Source organism: Macrobrachium nipponense, chromosome 41 (genome assembly GCF_015104395.2).
Source record: "Macrobrachium nipponense isolate FS-2020 chromosome 41, ASM1510439v2, whole genome shotgun sequence".
NCBI lineage: Eukaryota > Metazoa > Arthropoda > Malacostraca > Decapoda > Palaemonidae > Macrobrachium > Macrobrachium nipponense.
The window spans coordinates 26336488-26362538 of NC_061102.1; the positions used below are offsets into that span (position 1 = coordinate 26336488).

The following is a 26051-nucleotide window of genomic DNA, read 5'->3' on the forward strand; positions in this document are numbered from 1 at the left end:
ACATCCAACGAGGCTTTTTTTCCAAAAAAGGGCAGTCTCATCACAGTTGAAGACTTGCTGAGAACTGTAGCCTTCGTTGAGAGTCATCTCGTCGAGCGTGTTAATAAAGGCTTCGGCCGCTTTCGTGTCAAAGCTGGTCGCCTCCCCATGCCGCAGCACCGAATGGATGCCAGTCCGTCTACGCAATTTTTCTAACCACCCATGAGAAGCCTTGAACTCTGGGGTTGGCGTTGATGTCCCTTCTCCTCTGTCATCTTCGGCCTGGGCAATCAAATCGCCGAAAATAGTTCTGGCCTTGTGGCAGATTGCCGTCTCCGTTATCGTAGCGCCAGCCATTTCTTGGTCTTTTATCCATACAAGAAGAAGCCTTTCCATTTCATCGTGCATGTGGGTCCTCTTGCTGGACAAAATAGTCATGCCCTTGGAAGGTGTAGCTTCTTTGATGACATCCTTCTGCTTAAGGATGGTGCCTATTGTCGACGGATTTCGGCTGTATTCCCTGGCGATCACACTCAATCGCATACCAGCTTCATACTTTTTAATTATCTCCATCTTCGTCTCCAAAGAAAGCATCCTCTTCTTCCGCGAATTTCAAGTTTCTTGGGACCCATGACCACGTATATACTGTACGTAATTATGTTATGTAGTACGTATACGTATGTAGTAAAGTTCTGACACAACACGATAAAGTAAACTGCAACGAAATCACTAACGAATTTACGTTAATAAATGAAATCGTATAGAACAAACGAATACTGTGTGTGTACGATCCTGATGATGCCATGAAGTGGCTGAAGAAGCACGCCACTATGTAGATGCATCATAGGAGAGATGCTTACCAATAGGAGAGAAGGATCTCATGACAGTGACTATATATATATAATATATATATATATATATATATATATATATATATATATATATATATATATATATATATATATATATATATAAATAAATAAATATCATATATGCAAAGAATGGCCTCACTTGATGAGAAAAAATGTAGTTTCCAATTATAAATGAAAAGATAGCCTCCACATATTAAATAAATAAATTAAAAAAAATAGTAAATGCGTAAATAAAATATATATATATATATATATATATATATATATATATATATACACAGTGGTCCCCGGGTTACGACGGGGGTTCCGTTCTTGAGACGCGTCGTAAGTCGAAAATCATCGTAAGCCGGAACATCGTCAAAAATCCTAAGAAAACCTTACTTTTAATGCTTGGGTGCACTGAAAACTATGTAAACTGCATTCTTATGGCATTTTTCATCAAAAAAAAAAAAACCTTCAAATATTGATTATTTTGCATTTTTGGTGTCATATTTCATCTCCCAGATGAGCGTTGTAGGCATCGTAACCCTGGAAATAACGTCTATTGACAAGCGTCGTAACCTAGGAACGTCGTAAGCCGACACCGTCGTAACCCTTGGTATAAATACCACCTTTTCTGTGAACTTTTCTCATTCATCTACCTGAAGAGGGAGACAGCAGTCTCTGAAATATAGTACTTTTTCTCTATTTTGGTGTTTTTATGGGCTCCTTTTATTAGATAATATATATATATATATATATATATATTTATTTATATATACAGGCAGTCCCCGGGTTACGACGGTGTCGGCTTACGACGTTCCTAGGTTACGACGCTTGTCAATAGACGTTATTTCCAGGGTTACGATGCCTACAACGCTCATCTGGGAGATGAAATATGACACCAAAAATGCAAAATAATCAATATTTGAAGGTTTTTTTTTTTGATGAAAAATGCCATAAGAATGCAGTTTACATAGTTTTCAGTGCACCCAAAGCATTAAAAGTAAGGTTTTCTTAGGATTTTTGACGATGTTCCGGCTTACGATGATTTTCGACTTACGACGCGTCTCAAGAACGGAACCCCCGTCGTAACCCGGGACCACTGTGTATATATATATATATATATATATATATATAATATATATATATATATATATATATATATATTTTATTTACGCATTTACTATTTTTTTTAATTTATTTATTTAATATGTGGAGGCTATCTTTTCATTTATAATTGGAAACTACATTTTTTCTCATCAAGTGAGGCCATTCTTTGCATATATGTATATTTATTTATTTATGATTACAAGGTGTTGTATCTTGATATTCACTGTATGCTCTGTTGAATAAATTGGTCTTGGAGTTTGAGTATTGATATAATTTGTTATTAGTTAAGGTATTACCAATGGTACACAGTGTTTTGAGGTACAAGTAGTTATTTTTGTGTATGTGTTATATAGCATATTGTTAGATTAGTAGTACCTTTTCTGTAAATGAATTATATGTTTTTTTACAGTATTTTGTGAGCCAGTAAACCAATTTCTCCTCTCTTCCATCTGACCAGAATAGCCTACCAGGCACAGTTGAGAGGGAAGCAAGATAGTGGTTTTGGCAACCGTCTTCTAGAGCATAGAGGTCTTAGGAACAGACATATGACCTTTTTTTATCAGATTATCATAAAGTGCTGTATAGATATGGATGTTTGTGAACAATTTTGTTTTTAATGTGTATTTTGTTTATTATGGTGAAAGTGAATGCAGGAAAGCATATTCTGAAAACATACTTGTCAAATATCAGTGGTCACACTAAGTAATAACTGTTTACGATCTGATAATAATAGGTAAGAATTGTTGAGTGTTACAATTACTGTTAAATAACATTGTTATACTTAGAGAACAATTTGGATATTTGGTATGAGAACTACTTAATTAGAAAAATTGTTTATAACAAGTTTTCATAAAAGGTTTAATGTTATTTATTTGTAAGTTTTAAATTATTGCCTTTGTTGATTAAATATAGCCATTCATAATCTTGAGAGAGAGAATTAAAAGCTGGTTAGAAAAGAGAAGAGCTTATTTGTGTATGTACAGTCAATACTTGAAAAAAGGCTATTAAAGCAGGCAATTTAGTTCTTAAATGACAAGAGACTATAATTCATTAGTGTATAATGGTTAATTTTGCTTCCTTTAAATTTATCTGATAGTAAACTGAAATATTTAGGACAGATAGTTAAGTGGGGTTCAGTTTTGTGCCTTGAATATACTACCTTGAAAATGGAAGCTCAAGACCCTTTGCTAATCTCTTCAATCAAACAAGAAAGAGAGAGCTTGGATGACGATCAGACTGATTTCACAGTCGATGGCTCTTCATTTTTAGAACCACACGTGGAAATCAAGACAGAACCGGAATTTATTGATGTTGATAATATTGATCTTAAATCTTCGTGTAAATTCATAAAGGTAGAAGGTGATCCATTAAGTTGTGATGAAGATAAAGAAAGCGTAGCAAAAACAATTGAAAGAGATCCACCATTGCATGCAACTGTCACAAAATTCTCTCCAATACCATTTACATCTTTTGGGAAGTCATTGGATGAGAAATTATCTGGTGAAAGTGACAAAAATAATTGTAAAGCAGCAGCAAAATTTTCACAGGAAAATAAAAAAAGGCAGAACAGAGTAACTTGTGATGAATGTCAGAGTACTTTTTCTGACTTAGGTCATCTCAGAACCCACATGAGAGTTCATACTGGGGAGAGACCATACTCTTGCTCAGAATGCCAAAGTACTTTTGCTCACTCAAGCCATCTAAAAACCCACATGAGAATCCATACTGGGGAAAGACCATTCACTTGTTCAGAATGTCAAAGTACTTTTTATCTCTCTAGCCATCTGAAAAGACATATGAGAACTCATACAGGAGAGCGGCCATTCACCTGTAATGAATGTCAAAGCACTTTTTGTCATTTGTATAGCCTCCAGCGACACATGAGAACTCACACTGGAGAGAGGCCATTCGTTTGCAGTGAATGTCAGAGCAGCTTTTCTCATGCAGATAGTCTGAGAATACACATGAGAACTCATACTGGGGAAAAACCGTTTACTTGCCAAGAATGTCAGAAAAGTTTCTCTCATGCAGACAATCTCAAAATACACATGAGAACTCATACTGGAGAGAGGCCATTTGTTTGCACCGTATGCCCAAATAGTTATTCTCGAGCAAGCAGCCTTAAAATACACATGAGAACTCACACAGGGGAAAAACCCTTCACTTGCCCTGAGTGTCGAAGTAGGTTTGCTCTGTCCAGTCACCTCAAAATCCACATGAGAACCCACACGGGGGAGAAGCCATTCAAATGCACTGAATGTCCAAGTAGCTTTACTATCTCAAGCCATCTGAAAACACACATGAGAACTCACACTGGAGAGAAACCGTTTTCTTGCACTGAATGTCCAAGTAGTTTTTCTCTCTCCAGCCACCTGCGAAGACACATGAGGAGTCATACAGGAGAGAAGCCTTTCACTTGTCCAGAATGTCAGAAAAGTTTTACACATTCAGGTAGTCTCAAAACACACATGTATACCCATACAGGAGAGAAACCTTATACATGCAATGAATGTCAAAGTAGTTTTTCGCAGTCAAGTTGTCTCAGAAGGCACATGAAACTTCATTTTCAGTAGAGGCCATCCAATTGGTTTATAGTGCCAAGAAATTTTTCTTGCAATGGTCAGATCTAAAGCCATTTTTCTGTATGCAGTGTCAAAGCAGTTTTTCTCAAATGTATTAAAAATGCACTGAAATTTGAAATAATTCTTTAATTATGACAAAATGTCATCAGTTTTTATCTGTAGATACAAAATTTACATATAAATTATTGAAGAGGGTGTTCAATTGTACATAATCTTGAAGTAAGTTTTGAAAGCAGTTAGTGCTGGTGCATGATAATTTATATGAGAGAGAGAACCCAATTATTTGCTGTATAGAAATATTTAATTTAAACCAGATTAAACCACATAGCATCCCTCGTTTTAGATATTGCCAGAAGACATGAGTAATAGTTATATAGTACTGTTTCTAGTACTCTATTCCTAATCATAATGTGAAGCGCCTCAGCGGCTTGGTTGGTATGATATTAGCGTCCCACCTTGGTATTCGCGGGTTCGATTCTCGGCCATTCCATTGAGGAGTGAGAGATGTGTATTTCTGGTGATAGAAGTTCACTCTCGACGTGGTTCGGAAGTCACGTAAAGCCGTTGGTCCCATTGCTGAATAACTACTGGTTCCATGCAACGTAAAAGCACCATACAAAAAAAAAATCATAATGTGAGTTAGACAACAGTGCACTGATAGTGCATTCTACTAGTGGAAACAGCTAGTGTTCTATGAGCATTGTCTATTTATTTTTGTAACCTAAATTAAAATATGGACTTAGATAAGGTGATTATAATACATTACACTCAGGTTGCCAACATTTTTGTTGTCAAAATCTTTTTGTATTCTGAGTAGTCATAGAAATACTTGATAGATTATTCAAGCATTTGTAAAGTTCCATTCATTTGGGGTCTAGGAATTTGTAAAATCAGGTGTTTATACTGTAATTGATGAATCCCAGGAGACTATTATGGATGTCTTGTGCGCTGTATCTGTATGTAGTGAATTTAATAAATAATAGTGAACAAAATAAGACCATGGCAAACTTGTCTGCCTGGTACATTCATTGAAAGTTTAATTTTCCTATATTTTTACATTTTAGAGGTTTGTTTTTATATAGCATAGGTTTTCTTGTTTTTTATGTTTTGATTAAAGAAATATAGGGTGCTTTCATGAAACCTGGAAGCTTCAGAGTAAGTTTTCATGACTGATTGGCATACTTTTAATTGCAAGCTGATTTTTGTATTAAACCATTTTTTTTTCTTAGATTATGATTAAACCTAGGTCCTTCATGGTCTGGTTCAACAGGACAACCTTCATATTTTGGGTATTTACTTTTATTGTAGACTAGGTTCTCCTATTTATCATCAGAAGAATTGTGATTATGACACAAAAGTTACTATAAAAGCTCAGTTAATTTATTTGTCAAGTACAGACAGTCCCTGGTTATCGGCAGACTCGGTTAATGGCGATCCAGTTTTATGGCGCTTGTCCAGTATACCATAAAATCGGCGACTTATGGCGTCATGACAGGTTGAGTTTCTGTTATTGGCACCATAGTGCCGATAATAGAGTTATGGTGCCATAACATGCGTAACAGAGGCACCATTAACCGAAACCCAGCAATTTTCACTTATCAGTACCATGCCGAGAACAGAACTCCCAACATTAATCAGGGACTACCTGTATATACTGTTTGCTATATAGGAAAAAAAGGAGAGCTAAATGAGAATTTAAGGAAATAAAGTAAATCAATTGGATAAGGTAAACTTACTGTAACAAAAATATATAATAAAAGCAGTAACTGTAAAATAATTATAAGCACTAAAACATTAATTTCACAAGCAATACACGTACACACAGCCAACGAACAATTGGCGTAGTTTCTTAATTCGTTGTTTGTTATGGAAATATTGCCATATGCAGGTGCCAGATTATTTACTTAACAATATACAATATTTCCTTTCAAAGGTATTATACTTAAAATAAATTGGAATTAAGTTAATTTATTCATTATATCAAAGAAAATTATTTTGCAAAGTAAGGAAAATATATATCCACGAGTCCACAAATTTTAATATTCTCAACTGGTAATACTACATCAGAGCAATGGCATAAGTGTTTGGAAATTGGCTGTGCTGCCGCTCAAGTTTTGACCCAACATGTCATACAGTACTGGGATGTCGTCAGTTCATCACCTACAGCTAACACGTAATACATTAAGCCTGTCCATATTCTTTAACCCTTAAACGCCGAAGCGGTAAAAAAAAAAATGTCTCCCGTGTGCCGGAGGTGTTTCAGAGTAAGCGCGGAAGCGGAAAAAATATTTTTTTCAAAAAATCACAGCGCGCTTAGTTTTCAAGATTAAGAGTTTATTTTTGGCTCCTTTTTTTGTCATTGCCTGAAGTTTAGTATGCAACCATCAGAAATGAAAAAAATTATCATTATCATATATAAATAATGCGATATATGATAGCGCAAAAAACGGAAATTTCATATATAAATTGTATTCAATCGCGCTGTGCGCAAAACGGTTAAAGGTAACAAGTTACTTTTTTTTTCGTTGTTATGTACACTAAATTGCGATCATTTTGGTATATAACACATTGTAAAACGATAAAAGCAACACAGAGAAAATATTATCACAAAATAATGCATGAATTCGTAACGCACGGACGTAAACAAAGATTTTTTTCAAAAATTCACCATAAATCTAAATATTGTCATAGAGACTTCCAATTTCTTTCAGAATGAAGACAAATGATTGAATATTACTATACTATAAGAATATTAGCTTACAAATGCAGTTTTCGACCATATCTGACGAGTTAAAGTTGACCGAATGTCGAATTTTTTATATATATATTTTTTGATATGCAATTATTTCGAAAATAAGAAAAGCTACAACTTTCAAATATTTTTCGTTTTATTCTACATGAAATTGCGCACATTTTCATATATAAAACTCTATGAAATGCCTAATATGAAACGGAGCAAATATTCCGAGAATGGGACGTACACATTTCGGAGATTTGTGGCGGAGAATCCGCGCGCCGAGGGAAGGAAAGTTTTTTTTTTTTAATTCACCATAAATTTAAATATTGTGCTAGAGACTTCGAATTTGTTTCAAAATGAAGATAAATGACTGAATATTACTAGACTGTAAGAGTTTTAGCTTACAATTGCTTTTTTCGACCATTTCGGTAGAGTCAAAGTTGACCGAACGTGGTTTTTTTTCTATTTATTGTGATTTATATGCAAATATTTCAAAAATGAGAAAAGCTACAACCTTCAATTATTTTTAGTTGTATTCTACATGAAAATTGCGCACATTTCATATATAAAACTTTATGTACCGGCTATTTTAAAATGGTGCAAACATTACCACAATCGCACGTATGATTTTTTCGGAAGAGTTACCGCGCGGACGTAAGAAAAGGTTTTTATTTTTTTTCATAATTCAAATCATAAATCGAAATAATTGTGCTTAGAGGACTTCCAATTTGTTGCAAAATGAAGGTAAATGCTTGAATATTACTAGAATATAAGCGTTTTAGCTTACATTTGTGTTTTTCGACCATTTCGGTAGAGTCAAAGTTGACCGAAGGTTGAAAATTTGTCACTTATCATTTTTTATATGAACATATTTCAAAATTGATAAAAGCTACAACCATGGGTTGTTTTTAGTTGTATTGTGCATGAAATTGCGCACATTTTCATATATAAAACTTTATGTAACGGCTAATTTAAAATGGTGCAAACATTACCACAATCGCATGTATGATTTTTTTCGGAAGAGTTAACGCGCGGACGTAAGGAAAAAGTTTTTTCATAAATTCACCATAAATCGAAATATTGTGCTAGAGACTTCCAATTAGTTGCAAAATGAAGGTAAATGATTGAATATTACTAAAATATAAGAGTTTTAGCTTACAATTGCATTTTTAGACCATTTCGGTAGAGTCAAAGTTGACCGAAGGTTGAAATTTTGGCACTTATCGTTATTTATATGAAAATATCTCAAAACTGATAAAAGCTACAATCATGAGTATTTTTTCGTTGTGTTTTACATAAAAATGCGCACATTTTCATATATAATACTCCATGTAACGGCTAATTTAAAATGGTAAAAAAATTATGTCAAAGTGACGAAATAATTTCCGAGATGTGTCACAGATACTTTTTAGTGCGGCAAAAAAGAAATTCGCGCCTGCGTAACAATTGTAAACAAAACAACACCTTGATCCGTGAACTCCCAGCATCCCCCAAGGCGCGTGGTTCAAGAGTTTTCGGCTGGTAGGCCTAAAAGTATTTTTCCGCGAATTTTAAAAAAAACTTTTGTATGTCGACGTAAAATACGTCCAGTCGGCACCCGAGAGACAAAAAATGTCGACGTAAAATACGTCCAGTCGGCGTTTAAGGGTTAATACCAAAGTGTAATTCAACTAATTTTGTCCCTTGATCAATAAAATAATTTACAGTTAATACATTCCAGACCCCTAAAAATATTAACAATAAATACATTTTATAGGGAATAAACACGGTTTTACCTACGGGAAACAACAATGAGAAATAAATATAAATAAGTAATGAAATGATTAAATGAACATTTAACATCACTTACTTTATGGAAAACACCTGTTAGCGTATGGAAGATGGAGAGGAGGGATCTCCCTCCAGAAGGACTAAAGGTATTAAGAACTTATCTGGGGTTACTTCTTGTTGTTTACTGACACTATCTGAGGTTACTTCCCCTTTTTGTTTTGTACTGGCACCTGGACCAGCTTGAGAGTTACTGGACCCTTGTTGCAATACAGAACTGTACAGAGCAATTTGTTTCTGGTATTTCTTTGAAATTTGCCTAAAGTCAAACACAACATTGTCATTTAACACGTTGGAGACATTGGTTACAACTTCCTTGATGGGATGATAATTCTCCACAAATTTTTTTACATTATTCCACTTTGCAAAGATCTTAATCCCTGAAGTAGGAACATCATATATACCCATTCATTTTCTGGATGTTTCAAACCAGCCTCTGCTGGCCTAAAATTCACTAACAGCAGCGCTTGTTGTAGGCATTTTCTCACTGATATTGGCATGCAACTTCTTCCAACACTGCTACAAATTCTTTTCTGGGCTCAGCTCGTGTCGGCCTATGAAAGGATCCTTAATATCATTCTTTCTAGGTAAAATTAATCTAAAATTACCAGAGAAAAACAAAATTAAGAAAATGTCAGTAAAACTGACTCGCTCACTCTTAAAAAGAAGTGTCGGTATGGCAATAGGGGCGAGTGGGAACACTACCACGAGACATTCACCAATTAGACCTTCCAATCAGAATCCCCACAAGAGAGAGCTGATACCAACGGGCGATGCGGCCGCTACTACTACTACTAGAGGACGCCACGGACAGCAGCGCCCCTAGCGGTCATCCTTAATTATTAGCGCCAGCGTTCGTACGCATTTTCTTGCTTGTGCTCTTTTCTCGGGATTTATCTAATCATCCGTCATGGAACGTGCTGCCATCGCAACGGCTAAGTTAAGTGCCTCATAAGTAGTGTTTTACTGTATTTTAGTCTTCCAGGAACCAGTATTTTCGTTCTAATAGGTCATATACGGTTTCCCGGTTGACTCGTGGCGGCGCCATGCTGCCTCGTTAAGAATTCCCGGTCTTCCATACTGGGACTTCTTATACTTATGGGCTTACTATATCACGTTCATCGTTTTTTACATCGAGTTTTAGCTAGGTTAGCCCTTTTACCATTTCTCTTAGTTTGGTATTTAGGGCTATTCTGTGTTCCAGCCCATCGGCTATCGCTGGCTCCGAGTAGGCTTCTGTTCCTCGGAACAGTTTGCCTCCTCCTGGGGCTTCTTTTTTCTTCTACTAAAAGTGTTCTTTTCCATCTTTACGATGTAAATTTAGTTCTATTTAGGGTGTTAGGCTAGCCTAGGTGCATGTCCCATGTATTGGTACAGCCTGGTTCACGTGGCCCTTCCACGGTTGTGTTGCTATCGCGGCTTAGGCCACTTGCGGTCACGTGTTCCATCGCACCTTACCCTTCCCCTTCCCTCCCTACCAGGTATAGGGAGGCGTCTGGGGGACCCCTTGGTTGCCATGACAACCTCAGTTGCCTTCCTCCCTCCCTCTCTGAGGAGGCCAGGGGTTCTCCCCAGCGGGGGGTATAGGGCGACCACTCATAGGGTACCGGGTCACCGAGCGGGTAGTTGTTGGGACGGGGAGGAGTAGGCCACCCCCCCCCTCTCTCTCTCCCGCCGTGTTACGCCGAGACCCTCCCCCCCTTCCCCAGTTGCTCAGCCACCTTCCCTCTCTGTAACGAACGGAGCCTTCCGCCGCAGCCGGGGCACCTTTGGTTATAGATTACTGGCTCCGCCAGCGGGCGGGGTGGTCACTACTAGTGGTCGGTTGCTTGCCTACTATATCCTTGCATCTCTCCCCCGCTACCGGAAGGGAGCTTGCTTCTTACCCGGGCACTCTTCTAGTAGACGGGAGGGGAAAGGTTTGATAATTATTGTTATTTTTAAGGATATACCCTAGTTTTACGATGATTTCTATAATTTTATTTATTATTTGTATACTATCTCCGCCGTTATCCGTCGTGGTTTCATTTCACCACCACACCTGGTTGGATTCTATCTCTTGTCTCCGGCGTAGCCTAGGACAACCAACCATTTTACTACCACACGTATTATGGCGGGGCTCTGGTTTAATCTAACTTTCTCGCTCCGGCACCAGCGGAGCAACTGTTAGGCTGTAAGTGTTCTCCTGATACTTATGTATCTTTCCACTTACAGGCTACCAACTGTCAGGTCCTTGGATGCAACGCGACGTTGTACGACCCCTGCGCCCACGATGAGTGCAGGTCTCACGCTCCGTGTGCCACGCCTTACAACGACATGATCGTCTGGCACCCGGAAGCCTGCGCCATCTGTTACGACCTGGCCAGTCAGCTGGTGGAGGGGGTAAGTCGATTATAGACTTTTTTTATCGTTTTACTAACAACTCTTAGACATAAGTTTGTTAACCCCGTCCCGCCATTAGAAGCTCATTTCGCCTTTTCTTTCAGGCTGCTGGTGTGAGGGAGGTCGCTCTAGCAACCCTGAAAGCGTGGGTGGGCGGCTTCGGGAAGAACGCCGCCAAAGGCCAGCCTTACATTTTAGACAAGAAGCTGGCCGTTCAGATCTTCCCTCCCCGGGGGCAAGTCAACAGGGTATGTTGACCCCATATCCGCAGCCCCTCTCATAGCCTCCATCCAGCAGGAGATGCAGCAGTCTTTCGGGGTCGTGGCCACACAAGAGTTGGTCCCGGACGTCGCAACCTTGGACCTTAACATTGAGCCTATGGCGGTAGGTGCTGAGGATTTGTTGGTTGAGGTAGGTGTGTCGGGTGCCCAAGGTCTTTCCTTGGGCGCTCCTGGATCTTCTCCTGTCCCTTCTTCTACTGCTTCTTTCCAAGGCTTTGTGGGGGATCTGAGATCCCTACCCGCTCTCCCGCTCTCTCTGTACCCCCAAAGGTGAAGGGACAGAGAGAACCGAAGACCCTAGTTAAGACGACTTCTAAAAAGTCGTCGTCGTCTTCTTCAGCTAAGAAGTCTTCGACTTCCTATGCTGACGCGGTGAAGGCCAAGCCGAGCTCTTCATACTCAAAGAGCTCTAGAAGCAAGTCTTCTAAGGAGAAGGCTCGCGCTACCGCCGAGCCAATGCCTTCTCCGGCCTCCACCGCATCCACTCCGGTAACGCCGGTTGGAGTAGCGGGACCCAGCACCTTTGATCCCACTGCTTTCTCAGCAGTGGTGATGCAACAGGTGGGTGAGATGGTTGGCTCTCAAAGTCTCCGCCCTAGGAACAAAGTTCGAGCAGATGTTCGCACAACTGTCGAGCACTCTGTCTCAGTCGGGCCAGTCCATCCAAGATCTCTCTAACAGAGTTAGAGAGAATGAGGACCGAGTAGCTGGGCTCTCTCAGGTCCCTCTTCCAGTCTCCCCAGTAACAAGTGCTGGTATTTTCCAGCTTCCACCATATGAGTCACTACCAGCTTTCTCCATGGAGAACCCATGGAGAGTGGCCGCTTACGCTCCGTTAAGGATGGTATGATCTCTATCCCGGAGTGTGGAACTCGAAGGATTGAGGACTTCGAGTTTTATCCTCCGGGGATTGACGCAGCCTTTCATTGGCTATGCTAGGCTGACCGTAGCGGCGCTTACTAGGGAGGACAAGATCTCAGGGAGAACGTTCTCTACAGTAGAGATCATGCTCAACGCGAATGGGTTCACTGCCTTGAGGACTGGGAGTGTACAAACACCAAGCTCCAAGCTTACAAGAGTCCTTTCACTATTTTTGCGACGGAGGAGGAGGCTTCTCTTCCGTTCGCTACAAAAATAGTAGAAACGACTCTTCAAGCAGTCCTCAAGGATGAGCCCATGCCACAGCTAAGGGAGGCAGAGTCTACTTCTCCGCTCTTCCCAGCTTTTGGAGAATTGTGGGAGAACTTGCCAGCCACGTTCACGCTTGGTAAGCTCAAACCGGACTGCGCCATGGACAGTTCGGCGAAAAGCTCCAAGGCTGCCTGATTCCTTGATTCAGGCGGAGTTCGACGCTCGAACTAGGTTTGGCAGGTCCCTCAATTCGCTGATTATAACAGAGATGGCTGCTCTCTCGTATGGCACGGAAAACCTTTTGTTTTAAATTTTTAAAAATTTTGGCCAAGTCCCAGCTTCAGACGGTTCAGACGGATGCTTTCGACTTCTTCCAAGCTAGGAGGAATTGCCGAAAGCACGTTCTGCAGGAGTGCACTATTAGGCACGAACCTAATAGACTCCTGGCTTCCAGCATGTGGGAGCGGATCTCTTCCCAGAGTCCGCTGTAAATGAGGTACACCACGAGGTCTGCTAGGCTCAACCAGAGCCTTAGAGCTAGGTGGGGTATTTCATCTAAGAGGAAGCAAGAATCCGTCCCCACTGCTGGTAAGAAACCAAAGAAGTCTGGTAAAAGGTTCCAGCCTTACCAGAAACACCAGCAACAGCAGCAATTCGTTCAGGCCGTCCCGGTTACCCAACAGGGACAACCTTCTACATCAAAGCAGAACCAGCCCATCCTCTGCTGTCTCCTCAGTCACAACCTTCGACCTCCTACGCACTCTCGCCGGCCTTCAACCCTATGTATGAAGGTCAGGCCTACCCTCCCTTTAATAGACAATCGAGAGGTAGGGCGAGAGGCTACTTTCGCCAGCGTGGCGCAGGGAGGGCGACAAGGAGTAAGCAGTTCAGAGGAGGGCGTGGTGGTCAACCCGCCCATCAACAATGAGGTTCCCCAGGTAGGAGGGAGGCTGTTCCTCTTCCGTCACAGGTGGGGGTTCAGCAATTGGGCACAGAGCATAGTGTCCAAAGGATTGGGTTGGAGTTGGATCAAAGATCCCCCTCCAATCAAATCATTCCGCCAAATACCATCAAAGGAATTGACAGATTATGCGGAGGAAACTCCTTCAGAAAGGAGCTATTGCGAGAGTCAAGCATCTAAAATTTCAAGGTCGCTTATTCAGCGTGCCCAAAGAAAGGCTCAACAAAAAGAAGGGTAATCTTAGACTTGTCAAGGCTAAAACTCTTTCATTCGTTGCGACAAGTTCAAGATGCTTACCCTCTCGCAAGTAAGGACCTTACTTCCTCGTGGAGCCGTCACATGCTCCATCGATCTTACAGACGCATACTATCATATCCCTATAGCCAGACACTTCCGCCCATTCCTAGGATTCAGGCTAGGAAATCAGACATTCTCATTCAAAGTGATGCCCTTCGGTCTGAATGTAGCCCCCAGGGTATTCACGAAAATAGCAGCAATTGAGAGCTCAGGGAATAATGATAGCAGCATACCTCGACGATTGGTTGATCTGGGCACCAACAGTCGAGGAATGCCTCAAAGCCACCAAAAAGGTAGTTCACTTTCTGGAACATCTGGGGTTCCAGATAAACAAAACGAAATCCAGACTTACCCCGGAGTCTCGTTTTCAGTGGCTAGGAATCCAATGGGATTTGTCTTCCCACAATCTGTCAATTCCAGTGGCCAAACGGAAGGAAATAGCAAAATCTGTCAGACATTTTCTCAAATGCAAGCAAACATCAAGGAGAAGCCAGGAAAGAATCCTAGGGTCCCTTCAGTTTGCTTCAGTGACAGATATCCTCCTGAAAGCAAGGCTAAAAGATATAAATCGAGTTTGGCGATCGAGAGCAAACGCCAAATCTCGAGACAAGTTGTCAGTAATTCCACAGATCCTTCGCAATCAACTCCGTCCATGGTCAAAAGTAAAGAACTTAAGCCAAGCGGGTACCCCTTCAATATCCCCTTCCAGTGTTAACCATTCACACGGATGCCTCCCTGTCCGGGTGGGGGGGATATTCTCAGTTCAAACAGGTTCAGGGGACTTGGTCAGTTCAATTACGCCAGCTCCACATAAACGTTTCTGGAAGCAATGGCAGTATTTCTTACCTTGAAGAGACTGCTTCCCCCGAAAAAGTCCTCATCTAAGATAGTTTTGACAGTGCAGTGGTAGTTCATTGCATCAACAGAGGAGGGTCCAAATCCAAGCATGTGAACCATGTCATGATAGCCATCTTTGCTCTAGCAAACAAACACAAATGGCATCTGTCCGCCACTCACCTGGCGGGGGTAAGAAATGTGATAGCAGACGCTTTGTCCCGGTCAGTCCCTCTGGAATCAGAATGGTCCATAAGACGACGGGTCATTCCGGTGGATATGCCGGAGAGTCCCAGGTCTCCAAGTAGATCTCTTCGCCTCACAAGCGAACCACAAGCTCCCTTGCTATGTGGCCCCCAACCTGGACCCTCTGGCTTATGCCACGGAGCGCCCTGTCGTTAGATTGGGATCAGTGGAGAAAAATTTATGCTTTTCCTCCAGTGAATCTCCTCTTGAAAGTCTTGAGCAAGCTGAGGACTTTCAAGGGAATAGTAGCTCTGATTGCACCGGACTGGCCCAAGAGCAACTGGTATCCTCTACTTCTGGAATTGGGTCTCCGACCTCAACGGATTCCCAATCCCAAGCTGTCACAATCAGTACAAATGAGGACTGTGTTCGCTTTCTCAGGAATTCTTCAGACCCTAACTTTATGGACTTCATGAAGTTTGCGGCTAATAAAGATGCTAATATTGATCCACAAAATATCCTCTCCTAGAATCAGATAAGAGAGAGTCAACTATTAGACATATGACTCGGCTGTTAAAAAATTAGCATCCTTCTGAAAGAATCAAACACTACAACCATGACAGTTAATTTAGCTATATCCTTTTTCAGATCCTTGTTTGAAAAAGGTTTAGCAGCTAGCACTATTACTACTCATAAATCGGCTTTGAAGAAGATCTTTCAGTTAGGTTTCCAGATAGATCTGACTGAATCTTATTTCACGTCTATCCCTAAAGCCTGTGCTAGACTTAGACCTTCTCAAAGGCCTACTGCAGTTTCATGGTTCTTAAATGATGTCCTCAAACTAGCTTCAGATACTGACAACTCGTCTTGTACATTCATAATGCTTCTTAGAAAGACATTATTCTTATTAAGCCTAGCTTCAGGAGCTAGAATTTCAGAACTGTCGGCTCTATCCAGAGATGCGGGTCATGTGGAATTCCTCCCCTCAGGAGAAGTTCTGCTTGCTCCGGATCGTAGTTTTTTTGGCTAAAAATGAGGATCCTCTTGCAAGGTGGGCCCCTTGGAAAGTCATCCCACTTCCGCAAGACCCTTCTCTCTGCCCAGTATCAACTTTAAGAGCCTTTCTATCTCGTACATCCTCAAGATCCTCAGGCTCTCTCTTCATGAGAGAAAAAGGTGGTACTTTGTCAGTAAAAGGTATTAGACAACAAATCCTTTACTTCATTAAACAAGCCAATCCTGATTCATTTCCAAAAGCACATGACATCAGGGGAGTAGCCACCTCAATTAATTACTTTCAACATATGAACTTTGAGGATCTTAAAAAGTATACTGGATGGAAATCTCCGACAGTCTTTAAACGTCATTATCTAAAGTCCTTGGAATCTTTAAAATTTTCTGCAGTAGCAGCGGGAAACATTGTTTCTCCTGATACTGTATAGTAGTCGTAGTACAGATCCAGGTCTCCTCTCTACCTACCTCATCCAACATGCCTCACCCTATCGCCATGCTACTCGGATATCCTAGCCTTAGCCGCTGAGATCATATTAGTGGATTGTCCCTTATTTTTTTTTTTTTTTTTTTTTTTTTTTGCTAGGGACATCCGCACTATGTACTGATAATGTACTTCAGTGTACCTACCCTTATTTTTATGCTAGGGTAGGACACAATGTGTTTGTATATTTTGTAAATAAGTTATCTAAGTAAATCTATTTTGTTAAAATTACACTGCATTATTGTAATTTACTATGTTTACTGTAATTTTAAGTACTTTACATTACTAACTTTCTTTTATGTCACTGTTTAGAATAAGTTAGCCTTAAGTACTTACTTTATATGCTGTAATAACTGATTTACTTATATTATATCCCTCATTTTACAACTGATTTTCATTTGTCCTTTTTTCCCATCTTGTCTGTTTCTCTGGTACTCTTTCATAGGCCGACACGAGCTGAGCCAGAAAAGGGATTTTTGACGAAGGAAAAAATCTATTTCTGGGTGATTGGCTCGTGTCGCCCTATGAAACCCACCACCCTGTATTGATTGCCCCCCCCCCTGCAGGACAAGATGTTTTCAGATTAAGGATGACCGCTAGGGGCGCTGCTGTCCGTGGCGTCCTCTAGTAGTAGTAGTAGCGGCCGCATCGCCCGTTGGTATCAGCTCTCTCTTGTGGGGATTCTGATTGGAAGGTCTAATTGGTGAATGTCTCGTGGTAGTGTTCCCACTCGCCCCTATTGCCATACCGACACTTCTTTTTAAGAGTGAGCGAGTCAGTTTTACTGACATTTTCTTAATTTTGTTTTTCTCTGGTAATTTTAGATTAATTTTACCTAGAAAGAATGATATTAAGGATCCTTTCATAGGGCGACACGAGCCAATCACCCAGAAATAGATTTTTCCTTCGTCAAAATCCCTTTATTAAATTCTATCGTGTTTTTTGGATTTTTTACACTAGCACTTGGAACTTTCTTTGGCCCCATGATGGCTTATTTAGTAGTTGTACTCGAATGACAAAGCATAAAAACAACAAACACAAAAGCAGAACGGGTCACAAAAGAAGATGGGATGCTTTGTTTGGGCGCTTGATATGGGGCCCGGTCACGCGCTGGGTCCTGAATGGAGCATTTCCGAGCGTACGAAAACTGAGGAAACGTACAATAACCGAGACAAAATTTTGTTGAAAAAAGTATGAAAACCGAAACAAACACATTAGTAGAGGCGTACGAAAACAGAGGCTTGACTGTACATGGCATTTAGTTGGCCTAAATTGAACTTTAATTTTGTCTCAAGATTATCCTGGGTCTATTTTTGGCTATAGTCTTGGATATGTAATGCAAATGAGTATTTGAATCATTAATATTTTATTAATCACTATATTTTATTCTTGATATTCGTTTTTTATTGGCCATGCTTTTTATTTTTCTATCCTTTTCATTATTGCTTAACACAATTTACTCAGATGTAGCTGTCTCATGTAAAAAAGCAGTCATAAAAAAATGAAAGGAATAGAATTTAGTTTTTTTTTTTCCTCCTTGCATATCATCCTGTTTCATCTAGACATGTCGGAAAGCTGTGGGAGTCAAAGCTGGTGAATGCATTAAGAAAGGCTTACTTTCATAAAAGGTTTTTTGGGTTAATGTTTCTGTAGCTATTCATTTTGTAAGTAGAAATGAATTAAAATTAGTTTCACCTGTATGTGTAGACCTACTGCCATATGAAAGGTGACTTTTCTTCTTTAAGGTTATTTAAGATATTTTTGCAATAAAAACCTACTACTGTAATCAGGGCTTGTTCTTTGACAGCTGCAACAATCTTACAGGGTTTAACATGAGTTTATGCAAGTATTTTGGGGAATGAAAGAAAAAGTAATTTTGAGCAGAAAATGTTTTATAAACATACATTTTAAGGCTTCATTTGTTGGTGAGGAGAATTTTAGAATAACCGTTATCATTAGTGGTACTTTCATGCAATGAAGTTGGTAGCGAGAAGCTGGAGTAGCCTGGGATGTGGGGGGATAAAAAAAAAAAAAAAAAAAAAAAAAAAAAAGGGAAAAGAAAAGTAAGCTTAACTGAATCTCCCATCCATCAATGGTAGACTTGCTTATTCATTAGACTTCTTTATTAGACACCTGTCAAAGATTTCAAGTTTATTTTTTAATATCTCTCCATCTCAAGTATTCATCAGACACCAGTCAGGCATAGACCTAGTCATGATTCCTGGTTGCATAAACTTGTGTTACACCCTGTATTGTCTTGCCCTTTTCTGATACTTCGAGGAGTTCCACTTCTAGGCCCATTTTCTAAAATTTGCTGTTCTCTAAACAATTTGGTTCATCTATGTATGATTCTCTTTGGTATATTAAGCTTTCTTGATATCTCTGTAACAGAAACTTGCACAGAATGCAATGCAATAATTGTCTCTCGCTGAGCAGGGTATGTTTCTTATTTCCATGCACATCACGACATTGTTAACAATAGAGTGAGGTTGCAGGGTTCACACTGTTAAGGTTATAATTTTTTTTTATCTTAAAAAAGCATTTTGTGAGTTTCCAGTGTTTTCTGTAAAATTTAACGAACAGAATCATTCAACTACCTTCAACATAATACTGAAATGATGATATAAGGACTATGTTTATGCAATACTGCTAGTGATAGGTGTGACCTATCTACTTAGTAAATGTATGTCAGTGTTTGTGATATGAAGTTTTTTATCACTTTGTTTTGTTCATGTCTTTTTTGCTATATGGAAAGTAGTTTTATGCAAAATAGCATGATATTCTAAAGATTACAGTGACACTCTTTAACTTCATTACATAAGATTTCTTCAATCTTTGAAAAGAAAAATAGATTAATCAGGCATGAATCGTGCTTCAGGCAGGTGAACAAAAAATTATGAAACTGCCATTTCTAATTTGGCTGACTGTACATCTGGACTTTGGACTTGCTAATAGTTTAGAAATATATTTTGGTGTGTACATAACCAACACTGGTACAAGCATCATGTGTTAGTGTAAATTCCAATTTACAGAAATTTTAGGAGGGGAAAATGTAGGAGGTAATGCAACTAAATCCCATCAAGTGAATTAAGTGGTAATATATATGAAATGATTGATTAAAAAAAAATCAAAAGGTAAATGATTTCATTAAAAACTAAAAAGTAAAGTGAAGATAACATAAAAATTACAGTATAATAACCAACAAGCAACAAAAGATGTAAACCACAACCGATGCATGTATAGCTGGACTTTGGATCAGGTTGTAGTTTAAAATGCACTTTTAAGTGTATACACAACCATTACTAGTACATCGCATGTGGTTTTATAAATTTATCACAGTAATTTTTAGAGGTACAGAGACTGGAAGACTACTAAAACATATAAGAGGTGCATGCATGTATGTATCTAAACAGTTCTTGTATGTATTATCAGTTTTTGTGTCTACTTAAATTACCCAGAGGGTAAATGTAGGGAGCTATTCTTCTTCTTCTTCCTAGCTTAAACCCATTTTTATATGGGGTCGCCATTGCGAATGAGTCGTCTCCATCGATTTCTGTCTTGTGCCTCGTTCTCATTTATACCTTTCAATTCCATATCTTCCCTTACACAATCACGCCATCTCTTTCTTGGTCTTCCCTTCTTCCTTCTACCCCGCACTTCCATTTCCATCGTATGTCTTCCAACATGATGTTCCTCCCTTCGTAATAGGTGTCCATACCATCGAAGCCTTCCTTCCTGTATTTTCTTCGATATTTCAGCTACCTTTGTCGATCCTCTTATATACTCATTTCTAATCCTATCTTCCCTTGTTACTCCCGACATCCATCTCAACATTCTCATTTCTGCTACATCCATCTTCTTCTCCTCTGTTTTCCTCATACTTCCTGTTTCTGTTCCATATAACATTGCTGGTCTGACCACCGTCCTATGGAACTTTCCTTTCAATTTCAAAGGGACCTTCTTGTCACAGAGTACCCCTGATGCAGCCCTCCAGTTATTCCATCCTGCCTGAATTCGGTGTCTCACCTCTTGGTCCATGCTTCCACTATCCTCTAATACGGACCCTAAGTACTTGAACGTCTGTACTTTCTTTATTTCTTCCCCATCCAATCTTATGCTACTTCCACCATCCTCAGTAATACTAGAACACATATATTCGGTTTTTGATCTGCTTATTCTCATTCCTCTCTCCTCAAGTGCTGCTCTCCACCTCTCCAACCTCCCCTCCAACTCCTCCTTCCCCTCTGAACACAACACAATGTCATCAGCGTATAATATGCACCATGGCACTGCTTCTCTAACATCCCTGGTCATTACATCCATCACGATGTTGAAGATGAATGGGCTAAGTGCTGACCCCTGGTGTAGTCCCACTCCTATCTCAAATCCATCCGTCTCTCCAACACTACTCCTCACTCTAGTATACACATTCCTGTACATCTCTTGAATAATTCTGACATACTTTTCCGGCACCATCTTCTCCCTCAAACATCTCCATATTTCTTGCCTTGGCACTCTGTCATAGGCCTTTTCAAGGTCTATGAATACCAAATGCAGGTCTCGTTGTTTTTCTCTGAATTTCTCCATTAGCTGCCTTATGCAAAATATTCCATCCGTTGTGCCGCTTCCCTTCATAAATCCTAACTGTTCCTTCCCTATTCTAACTTCCTCTCTCAGCCTGCTATCTATTATTCTTTCCAAAATCTTCAACGTGTGAGACATTAGTTTTATACCTCTATAATTACTGCATTCCTGGACATCACCTTTACCTTTAAATATAGGTATCAATATGCTTTCCCGCCATTCTTCTGGTATCTTTTCCTGTTCGAATTATTTTTACCATCAGATCATACAAGATGTCTACCCCTTCCTCTCCTAAGGCTTTCCAAACTTCGACAGGGATTAAGTCAGGTCCTGTTGCCTTCCCATTCCTCATTCTTTTTCTTTTTAAGGCTCGTATCACTTCATCCCTAGATAGATCCCCATTACCATTCCCATGTTTACTTGTCCATCCTCTCTTACAAGTCTTTCATTTTCTTCATTTAGCAGTTGTTCGAAATACTCTTTCCATCTTTTCAGGATGTCTTCTTCCTTTTTTTATGACCGTACCATTCCTATCTTTCATTTGCTTAATATGGGTGATGTCCTTTGTTCTTTTATTTCTTACTTTTGACAGTTTGAGCATCTTACTCAACCCTTCCTTGGTTTCCAGTTCATTATAAACCTCCTCATATGCCCTTGCCTTAGCTTGAGCTACCACCCTTTTTACTTCTTTGTTTCTTTCTCTTAATCTTTCTCTGTCCTCCTGCAGCTGTGACTCTTCAAATCTCTTCTTTGCCTCCCTTTTACCCTTCACCACTTCCCCCACCTCTTCTCCCCACCACCAGCTCTCCTTTTACTCCCATACTATTCAGATGTTTCCCCTAGTATCTCCTTTCCATGTCTTCTAATCACTGATGCATTATGCCTCCATCATTCTCACATCTTCAATTCCCAGATCAACCTCTCCCAGCACTCTTCTCTTGAACTCTCTCTTCTTATCATTCTCCCTCCCTAACAATTTATACCACTAGATTTTCTTTACCCCATTCATTTTAGTTTTCTTTTCTCTTTTCATCCTTAAATCCATACAAAGGAGCCTATGTTGGGGGGCCACGTGGTCACCTGGGATAACTTTACAATTCCTAACTTCCACCAGCCTTGATCTATTGTAAAGGAAGTAATCTATTTGTGTGCACCTACCGCCACTCCTGTATGTTATCAAGTGCTCCCTCTTCTTTTTGAAGAATGTGTTCACTATTGCCATATCAAAGGACACGGCAAAGTCCCACTATACTCTCTCCTTCTGGTTTCTCTCCCCAATCCCATGTCCTCCATGCACACGTTCAATTACATCCTTTTCCTTTCCCCGACATGTCCATTAAAGTCTGCCCCCCATACACGTCCTCTCCTGCTCTTCCAGTTCTTGCGTTACCTCACTCATTTCGTTCCCAAAACGGCTCTTTCTTCCTCTGTGCAGCCCACTTGTGGAGAATAAGCGCTAATGATGTTCATTGTTTCCCCTCCATAACATATCTTCACTTTCATAATGCGATCATTCTTTCTACTCACTTCCGTCACTGCATTCTTCATTTCCCCCGACAACACTACACCAACGCCATTCATACCCTGCTCATTTGCTCCACTATAGATTAGCTTGTAGCCATCCCCCAGTTCTTTAGCTTTATTACCCTTCCATCGAGTTTCCTGCACACACAAAATATCCACTCTCTTTATCCTCATCAATTCCGCCAACTCTCTTCCTCTTCCTGTCATAGACCCAATATTGAGCTGGCCTATTCTGATAACATTTAGAGCTCGCTTCTTTAGCTGCACCCGCTCATGATGCAGTAGCCCTCGCCTTGTCACAGAGTTAGGGCGATGTGTCTGTGCGTCGTTTACGGAGTACGCCCTAGCACTGTTCTCATCAATATCACGACTCATTTCATTGGTTCTGGCGTGGGTTTTTACAGTCGGATGCCCTTCCTGACACCAACCCTCCCTATTCATCCGGGCTTGGGACCGGCACCCATAGAGGCTGGCTTGCCCCCACAGGTGGCTAGATTAAATGTAGGGAGCTATAATAAATAAAATATATGAAATTTGTATTATACAGTACAGTTTATGTACAATGATAATTTTGTGTCAAGAGATGGATCATTGAAAGTTGCAAGTGATAAGGTAACTAATTATGATAAATTAAAGAGCATTAAGATGAGCACAATGGAAGAAAAAAATGCAAGTTACTGACTGTGGTTCAGGTAATAGTGTAAAATTAACCATTGCTGCTACGTACGTATTTATAAGTTTTATATAGAAATTATAAGTACAAAAAACAAACAAAAGTAAAATAAGTCAGTAATGGCCAACAAATGTACATAAAACACAGTAGCAGCCCTTTACTGCATATAGCACATAGTTTAAAATTACATAAATAAAGATATATGTATAATGTATGTCCAGACAAAACGTACGTTCATAATATACTACAATTACTGTATAGTATTGGTCATTATAGCTAAGGAATCAGTGTAAATGTCTATAAAATTTTACATATTTACAATCTTGAGTGCATATACAAATTTCATAAGCATATGCTAGGAAAAAGTATTTTGAATATTAGAAAGCTTGAGCAGGCAATCTGAATTTATGTTTACTGATAATATGAGACATCTAACATTGTTTTATTTATTAGTATTTTCTTAAGCACCCATGTTAGAAATTTATCAGTTTATTAATGAGAAGTTTATAATTGCAAATAAATTCTTCACCATCCAGACAAATACAGTAAACCCCCTGCTATTTGGGGGTTTACGATTCGCCAACTCGCCTATTTTGCGGATTTTTCTATGGACAGTATATGTACCCATTATTCGCAGAAAATTTGCCTATTCGCAGTATTTCTCACTTAGAAATATTCCCAAATTACTGTATTTTCATACAATTTTCATCACTAAATGTACTTTTTGTGATAAAACTATTAAAATAATCTGGTATAGGCATTTTTTTTTTTTTTTTTTTTTTTACATAAGATAAGCAGTTCGAGGCATTTTTAGAAGGGTTGTAAGTATTCACAGATTTTTAGCTATTCATGTTGGCGACAGGGTCTGGTACCCTTCCCCCATGAATACGAGGTGTTTACTGTACTACATCTTGCAAATCTAATGCACTGTGAGCAAATGACTTCATAAGTTATTTTACCTATTAGAATGTAATGCAGGCAGTCCAAGTGTTTGAAAATTAAAATCCCTTCTGTTATAAATTTCAGTTGTAAAATTACTGTATTATTAGTAATTTTAATATAAATGTCCAAGAAGGATCCTATTTTATTTGAAACATTCAGTACTCAGCAATACGTATATTGAATTAACATCAAATAATATACATATCTTGGTTACTTAACTAATGATAATGTTACTTAATAATAATAGATCATCTGTATACCTATGTGCAATTTTATATATTTAAGTTTTCCTTCTAAGAGATGAATGTTTAATGTATAAGGCTACCTATTTTTTACCTATAAGTTTTATCAAATTTGATATTGTTAATACAGAATTTCAATATATCAGTCAAGTTAATTTTTACCACGTAATAGTAATTTTGTTGTTTTTATAGTATATTTCCAAATCAGAGTGAATATATTTATTATATAAAGCAACAATCCATTTAAAAGATTGTCATTTAATAACATAGAATAGTATACACAGAATCCAAGGAAGATATCTTAAATATACCAGGGCCTACACAATTACTTTTGTGACTAAATTGCTAGTAATATTTTGCAATAATTTTTAATACGGATTCAGTTATCATCAATATCAGTTGTTATAAAGTAGTAGATAAAAAATTCAGCATACTGTGATAATATCTTTTTATTCATGCATTTTTTTAGTTAAATTTATTTACATCTAAATTTAGTTAGGCTTTTATAAAAATGTTTGTATGGTATGCATGAAAGATAAATGGAATGAAGAAGGTACCCACATTATTTATCAAGTTAGCACAGACATGCACACCTAAACATCTTGAAAAATGATGTAACTACATAACTATTAAGTAAGATACTGTACCACATTAAATAAGCATAAAAATAGCATGAGAAAGAGAGAGAGAGAGAACATACACCAAAGTATTACATCTGCAACATTTTCTGATGTGGTGCTTGTGTATGTATAGACACACTTCCACAAACTAATATTACATGAAGTACAAAATCTTACCTTGAAATTGACAAAAGTATACAACAACAGTACATTAGTTACAGTACATGTCCATTGAAAACCAAAACATTTCAGATAATATACAGTAAATTTTTGTATAATACCTTGAAGAGAACGACTGAAGCATAGTGAGTCTCAATTTCGGCTGTGGTGACTAGACATTTTAGTCCAAGTCAGAATCGCTGAATTCTGTTGGTAAGTAACAGAGAAAATTGCATGGAGGTGGTAGGCTGAAGCAGTTGTACCTCCTTTAACTACATATCTTATTATTTCAGAGCATGTATCTTATAATTTCACCATCAATTTAACAATGACTCCTATTGTGTAGTACACATACAGTGCAATTACACTTCAAATCACAGATGTTAGAATTTCAGAGCGCATGCTCACAGCATTAAATAACATAACTTTTTAAAATTTGTGTAAGGATCTTTTGATATGTCTGATAAACAATGTTTGCATTGTATGACTGCAAGTTCTGTGACACTTCCATATTTAACAAATAAAGTGTAAAAACTATGTTCAGTAGATAGCATTACATTATGTAAAGTATCACCTCAACTTGAGGATTTTAGTACTTATCAGCTACATTATGAGTGTTTTTTGCAATGCTGTCATTTCATGTGATAAACT

The 26051-nt window shown here is 38.9% G+C and overlaps 1 protein-coding gene across 3 annotated transcripts in view; it reads left to right on the plus strand.

Annotated features, from left to right (window-relative positions):
- The window catches only part of LOC135212624 (gastrula zinc finger protein XlCGF57.1-like), a 71646-nt gene that overhangs the window by 34614 nt on the left and 10981 nt on the right, over positions 1-26051 (plus strand). The window contains exon 2 of one of the 3 annotated variants that reach the window (XM_064246211.1): positions 2353-5553. The exons of 1 other annotated variant lie outside the window; for it this stretch is intronic. In XM_064246211.1, coding sequence (XP_064102281.1) covers positions 3110-4516 — 1407 coding nt within the window. In that variant the 5' untranslated portion in view covers positions 2353-3109 and the 3' untranslated portion in view covers positions 4517-5553. Of the gene's footprint in view, positions 1-2352; positions 5554-26051 lie in introns of those variants that run through there. One more of the 3 variants, XM_064246210.1, reaches the window with a different exon arrangement.